Below are 7341 nucleotides of genomic sequence, written 5' to 3'. Positions count from 1 at the left end.
GATGACTTGAGGGTGAGTAATTTATGGGCTAATTTTCATTTTTGGGTGAACTAACCCTTTAAGTTAAAAAAAAAAAGCAACTCGGAAAAGCACCGGACATCATTCGCGGTTTTTTTTCCATTGTCCAATCGAATGAACGGAAAGGCGGGCATTCCATTGTGGTGACAAAAGTTTACCGTTGCTTAGAAAGGCCGGAAACTGCGATGATGGAGGAGAAACTTTTGGTGTCTGTCGCGGGTTACCCAGAGATGTATTTTTTTAAGGTTTCTACTAATATGACAGTTTACTTAACAGCAAAACCAAAGATTTTAGAGCGCTCGCGCTATAATCCTTTGATTAGACTGACAGGACAGCTGATTTGGTGGTTGCCTAGCAACATAAAAAAAACGCAGCGCACTGCTCTTTTTTAAAAATCACCAAAATAAAGCAGTGCGGTGCGCCTCGCGTTTTCAGACCTAAAAAACGCATTCGGTGTGATCGGGGCCTAATACAGCATTTCCTTGGTTACCGCTGTAAACAAAGCAGCACTGCGCTTATGAACACTAATTTAAATGCATTATACGGAGGCAAGATGAAAAGAAAATATCATGTAAACTTTTCTGAAAACAGCCAGTTCCCCTCAGAAACACATTCATGTAAAATTATATTCATATATTTTTTGCATCGTGAAAAGTGGCCACCAAAAAAAAAAAAAAAAAAGGCAGCGCGGTGCGCCTCGCGTTTTCAGGCCTAAAAAACACGTTCGGTGTGATTGGGGTCTTAACTGTCACTTTTGATCAATTTAATGGGGCCTTGCTTAATAAAATTATTAAAGGAATAGTTCACCAAAAAATGTTGAACACGAAAGAAGATATGTTGAAGAACCAAACAGTTGTTGGTCCCCATTGACTTCCATAGTAGGGAAAGAAATACTATTGAAGTCAATGGGGACCATCAACTGTTCAATTACCAGCATTCTGCAAAATATATTCTTTTATGTTCAACATAAGAAAGAAACTCCTACAAGTTTGGAACGACATGATGGTGAGTATATAACGACAGAATTTTCATTTTTGGGTGAGCTATCTTTTGATTTTATTATTTGTATAAATTGTTTCTCAAAAAAAGCATAAAGATTTGGAATATAATTTCAGTGAGTACATAATGATAAAGAAATTTTTATTTTTGGGTGAACTACTCCTTTAAGAGGGACGTTTGAAGAGGCCTGATTGTACCCCAGTAATCATGAATTTTTTAATTTTAAGTCATTTAATATGTCTCAAATTTAATTTAGGTGCCATTTCTTAGGACAATACTAAATTATAACTAAACTAACTAAAAAATAAAAAAAAAACTCTAAAACACAATTAAAAACAGATTAGCACATGAATGAAACAAAAAGTGTAACAAAACAGTCATTCATTCAAATTCCAAAGCAGTGTGCAGTGATTGGTTGAGAGGATGACCTCTGACCTGGGCAGCTGGAGACTCGGCGTAGCATGCGGTCGACCTGCGCGAGTGTGTCGTCCCAGCAGCAGGTGCTGGCCTGCATGTGAGGCTGCAGCAGCTGCAGACGCTCCTTCAGATCCTGATATCCCGCACACGTCATCTCCTCCGTCTCCTTAGCAACCATGAACTTTTCCAGATCATCCTCAAGAATTATGACCCTATGAGAAGACAAAATAAAATTAAAAAAAATTAGCATCAGCTTATTCTATAACCAGGGTGTTATACTGGCATAGTTTGTGCACTGTATATATATATATATATATATATATATATATATATATATACTGTATATATTAGAGTAAATCAATCTTATTTTTTTTTGTGAACTTTTAATAATAATTTTTTTTTTTTTTAGAAATGTATTAATTTCAGCAATTTTTGGTAATTTAAAGGGTTAGTTCACCTCAAAATGGAAATGCTGTCTTAATTATTTAATTAATTTAACTTAATTAATTACTCACCCTCATGACGTTCCAAACCCGTAAGACCTTCGTTCATCTTCGGAACACAAATTAAGATATTTTTGATGAAATCTGAGAGCTTTCTGGTCCTCCCATATACTGCAACGCAACTGTAATGTTCCCAGACCCAGAAATGTAGCAAGGATATATCGGTAAAACAGTTCATGTGACGTCAGTGGCTCAACTTCAATTTTGCGAAGCTACGAGAATACTTTTGTGCGCAAAGAAAAAATTATTTATTCAACAATTCTTCCCACCCGCAGTGCGTCTTCCACCATTTTGGAGAGTACACAAGAATGCAATCAATGTAATGTTTACATTAGGGGGGGAAAGTGCACACATGAACTTAATCAGCGTTTTTTACGCTTAGGGGAAAGCATGTGTATGCATTGTGATACTCTCCAAAATGGTGGAAGACGGTAACTCGAGGGAGAAGAATTGTTAAATAAAGTCATTATTTTTGTTTTCTTTGCACACAAAGTATTCTCATACCTTCATAAAATTGAAGTTGAACCACTGATGTCACATGGACTGTTTTAACGATGTCCTTGCTACATTTCTGGACCTGGGAACATTACAGTTGCATTGCAGTATATGGGAGGATCAGAAAGCTCTCAGATTTCATCAAAATATCTTAATTTGTGTTCTGAAGATGAACGAAGGTCTTACGGGTTTGGAACGACATGAGGGTGAGTAATTAATGACCGAATTTTAATTTTTGGGTGAACTAACCCTTTAAAACAACACAAAGCTGTAAAAAAAATTAAAATAACAATAAACCCTAAGTGGTACATACTCGTTTAAGAGTGTTTTCAGGTGAAGTTGTAAACTGCGGACAGATGTGTGCAGAGAATTGAGCTCTCTACACTTCTGCTGAGCGCGTCCATTTCTTTCTGAGGGCAGCGACTGGTGCTGCGTTTCAAAGTAGCGATGGAAATCAAAGCTGCGTTGAAGATTTCCGAGGCAAGCGGCCAGCGTGCGATGGAGAGAGTCAGTAATCAACGGGACGCTGCTGTATGTGAGGGGGCTGGACCTGGAGTCAAGCTCCTCCCTCCCTGGAGACAATAACAGAGCTAACCGCCGGAAAAACTCTGAGCTCTGCCCAACCCACAACTGGAACAACATCTGCAAAACAATCAAAGGTTATTGAAGAGAATGATGTGCATTTGTGTCAACAATAGGGCTGGGCAATAGCCTATATTGAATAATTATCAGTACAGTCGCAATGGTTATGTTAATGCTACAAAGAACAGCATTATGAATGTTGTAATATTAATATGTCTTTTATTTGACAATTAGGTGTGGAATAGTGCCTCTTTCCTTGTGTCTTCTTAACTCAAAAATAGCAGGTAAGGGCTAAAGATTGTGAACTATGATTTTAGGGCTATGATTTTTCAAACTATGATTTTATTTCTTTCAAATGGTCAAATTCAATGATTTAATCCAAATAATTAATTCTGCATCATCAATGGACAACTTTCACAAAAGTCCCAGAATGCCATTTCATGTGCTTGATGAAATGTTTCATGAAAAATATGTAAATAGGTAAATACTGGTATTTATTACATTTAATTTATATAATACAATACTAATGTACAAAAATATTTGAATAAATAATCAATAAAATGCACACACACACATAAATATATATACATATATATATACATATACATATTTATTATGTATATATAAATACACACACATACAGTATATATTGTTTATTGTACAGTTTATTGTATATACATTTATATATTTATATTCTTATATTTTATATTATATATAAATATATTTTATATATAAACATATTTCAATAACATATAATAACATACAATAACATATTTCTCTTAAATCTGTATGTTTGTATTTATATATACATATTAAATATACAGTACACACACATATATTATGTAAACAAAAACTTTTAATTTGGTTGCGATTAATCGTTTGACAGCACTAATATATATATATAAATAGTAAAAAAAATTCAGTATCTTTACAAGATAAATATTGTGTAACCAATAAAACCAATTTTGTTTCATGTTTCATGAAAAATATAAGTAGGTAAATATTGTTTTTTATTAATATAATGCGAACAAACGAACAATTCAACGAGTGCCTTGGGTAGAATAAAAATGACTTTTTCACAAAAAATCAGATAAATATCATGATCATCATCAAACCTAAATACTGTCAAAACACTATCAAATATTAAGAATATTTTCAAGAAATTTCAAGAAATTCAGCTATAGCGCTCAGCCCTATTCAACAGTGTAAGTTTCTGTACCTTGAGTGCAGGCAGACTGTAATCATTGGTCAGTTCTTGTGCCTGATCGTCAGAAAGATGCTCCACCCCCAGACCGAGACCAAGCTCTCTGATTGGCACGGTGGACACGTAGTTGGTGACATTGTCAATCTCCGAGTTCAGCGGAAATGTGAAACACAGTCAAGGACTCAACCAAGTGAATTAAATGTTCCGAAATCATATTGTAAAAGCTGTTGATCACAAATGATGCTGTTGGATCAGGATATGACTTGAGCATGACGCATGTGGCGAGGCGAGAGGCTCGGAATGCGCAGCGAAGACTCTGATAGGCCACCTTCCGTAGACCAATCAGCTGCTGGCTGCGAAGCTGCCCCGCCCTGTTAAAGGGACAGGCGCCACTCACCCTGTCGAGTAAACTTGACAAGTGAAATGTGATCCAACTGTGCAGACGTCCGAGAACCATCAGGGCAGACACACATCACAAACAACACACATAATACTACAAGACTAAAGCCCCGTTCACACCAAGAACGATATCGTCTGTTTATTCTAAGCACATGCTCATCTGCCGCTTTAAAATCTCCAGCTCGTTACAGCAGGATGGATTCTGATTGGGTGTCAATGTTTTTATCGTTCATCAGCTGGAAATAATCGTTCTGGAAGTGATTCCAACGATATCGTTTCTCTGTGCCTTTATCGTTATGGTATGGACTCTGCTATTCTTTAATATTGAGAACGATTTTTAAAACTATATCTTTATCGTTATCTTTATAGTTATCGTCCTTGATGTGAACGGGCCTTAACACTATGTAACAACGTAACACACAGAACACAAAAATAACAAATAATGACAAACGAATACACTAGTTCAAAAGTTTGGGTCAGTAAGATTTTTTTTAATGTATTTTGAAAGAATAATATCGTGAAATGTTATCATAATTTAAAATATTTTTTTTTCTATTTGAATATATATTTAAAATGTAATTTATTCCTGTGATTAGTTCAAAAGTTTGGGTCAGTAAGATTTTTTTTAATGTATTTTGAAAGAATAATATCGTGAAATGTTATCATAATTTAAAAAAAAAAAATTCTATTTGAATATATATTTAAAATGTAATTTATTCCTGTGATTGGAGAAGCTAAAGTTTCAGCTGTTCGTCTTCAGTGTCACATGATCCTTCAGAAATCATTCTAATATGCTGCTCAAGAAACATTTCTAATTGTTATCGATGTTGAAAACACTTGTGCTGCTCATGCTACTCTATTTCAAAAAATTTAGAACGGCATTGATTTGAAATAGATTTTTTTTGTAACAGTGTAGAAATCTTTACTGCCACTTTTTATCAATTTAATGCATGCTTGCTAGACAAAAGACTGAATTTCAATAAAGTAATAAATCATGAACGGCAATATTACTAATAATAATTACACTTATTATATCTAGTGAAAGACAAATTACACTCAACATGCACACCACAGAGCACACAAACCTCATACACATATAACTAAATTATTAAATCTATATCTAAACACATACACATAACAGGTATTCATTTATATAGAGGACATGAGCCCATGACAGTAACTCGCATGCATTATACTTTTTTTTTTTACTTATATTTGTAAAAAAAAAAAAAGTATGCTACATGTTTATATAGCATGCCAAGTTAGTAGTCCTGCAGTTTAACAGCTCAAAATTACTAATTCTAAATACTGAAAATTTGAAGCGATTCAAGCTCATATTTCCACTCAAAATGAGGAACATTCAAAACTGTGAGTCGTGCAAAATTGAGCTGCTTCTCCAAATCACCAGAAATAATAACACATTTGGAAAAAAAGGCACCAATTAAGTCAAATAATTCACATATCATTCCAAACAGGAATACAGTTAAAAAATCCTAAAATTTAAAGATGAGGTGTGTAATATTTTGTTAAAATACTTTCTCCTATCCCAGATTCATGTCCAGACTCTAAAGTTGACTATAAATATGCCATTCATAAGGTGACGTTAACCAGCATTTTGCTCAGCTGGTTTGAGCGACTATAAACAGGAGTGTTTAGGAAACCTGTCTGAAACAGAGTTACTCAGTTGCACAGAAAGAACACACTTCAGCTTTAAACAACTGCAAAACTGTCTAGTACAAAACGGACGCAGAAATAATCACTGATTTTCATGCAGAAAAACAAAATCTCACAAAAATGAAAAACACTGCAACGTCAAATTTCATAAATAATGCTTATTTCCGCCATGAAATAAAAATATTAAAAAGGTAATTACAACTCTTGACGACATCTCAAAATTGCGAGTTTTTATCTCACAATTTTGACTTTTTTCCCCTCATAGTTCCAAGTTTATAAGTTGTAAACTCGTAATTGAGAGTTTATATCTCGCAATTTTTATTTTTTCTCCGAATTCGGAGTTCACATTTCACAATTTCGACCTTTTTCCCAGAATGTAAGTTTATATCTCAACTAGTTTTACATTTCACTATTCTGACTTTCTCATAATTATACGAGTATACATCTAGTAGTCGCATGTTGTAAAATCACAATTCTGAGACAAAAAGTCAGAACAGTGAGTTTACATATAGAATACCGTTCAGATGTTAACTAGCAATTGCAAGTTCATAACTGACAACTGTCAGACATTCTAAGAAAAAAATGTATTTTAAGATATAAACTGACAGTTGTGAGAAAAAAAGGTCAGAATGAGATATAAAGTTGCAATTACCTTTTCTATATTTTATATTTTCTAATTCTGTGTCGGAAATAAGCTTCCATACAAAACACCACATAAACAAACATAAAATAAGATGCAGAGGTGGACAAAGTACACAATTCCATTACTTGAGTGAAAGTACAGATACTGCTGGTCAAATATTACTCCATTACAAGTGAAAGTTGTAAAGACAGATTTTTACTTAAGTAAAAGTACAGAAGTATTTGCTTTTAAAAGTACCAAAAGTACATTTTCTTTTTTATGTCAATGCAGTTTAATTATTGTTGTATGCAATACTTGCAATACCTTATACCTCTGAAGAAACTTAAAATACATTACGCCTACTGAATACACTGACTAGCTTGTAGTATATTTGGACTAAAGAGCTTTTAGAGCGTTAAAAACCTATA

General features: G+C 34.0%; 1 protein-coding gene across 4 annotated transcripts in view; it reads right to left on the bottom strand.

Moving 5' to 3' along the window:
- The window catches only part of LOC107689227 (vezatin-like), a 32465-nt gene that overhangs the window by 10124 nt on the left and 15000 nt on the right, over window positions 1-7341 (bottom strand). For 3 of the 4 annotated variants that reach the window (XM_016487157.1, XM_016487158.1, XM_016487155.1), the window contains 4 exons: window positions 4479-4628; window positions 4234-4381; window positions 2746-3074; window positions 1453-1646 (listed from right to left, as the gene is read on the bottom strand). In XM_016487157.1, coding sequence (XP_016342643.1) covers window positions 1453-1646; window positions 2746-3074; window positions 4234-4381; window positions 4479-4628 — 821 coding nt within the window. The remainder of the gene's footprint in view (window positions 1-1452; window positions 1647-2745; window positions 3075-4233; window positions 4382-4478; window positions 4629-7341) is intronic. The other variant, XM_016487156.1, reaches the window with a different exon arrangement.

Source organism: Sinocyclocheilus anshuiensis, unplaced genomic scaffold, assembly GCF_001515605.1.
Source record: "Sinocyclocheilus anshuiensis isolate Anshui unplaced genomic scaffold, SAMN03320099.WGS_v1.1 scaffold882, whole genome shotgun sequence".
NCBI classification, from domain to species: Eukaryota; Metazoa; Chordata; class Actinopteri; order Cypriniformes; family Cyprinidae; genus Sinocyclocheilus; species Sinocyclocheilus anshuiensis.
The sequence above is the reverse complement of the archived record's forward strand: the minus strand, read 5'-3'. Positions and strand labels throughout refer to the sequence as shown.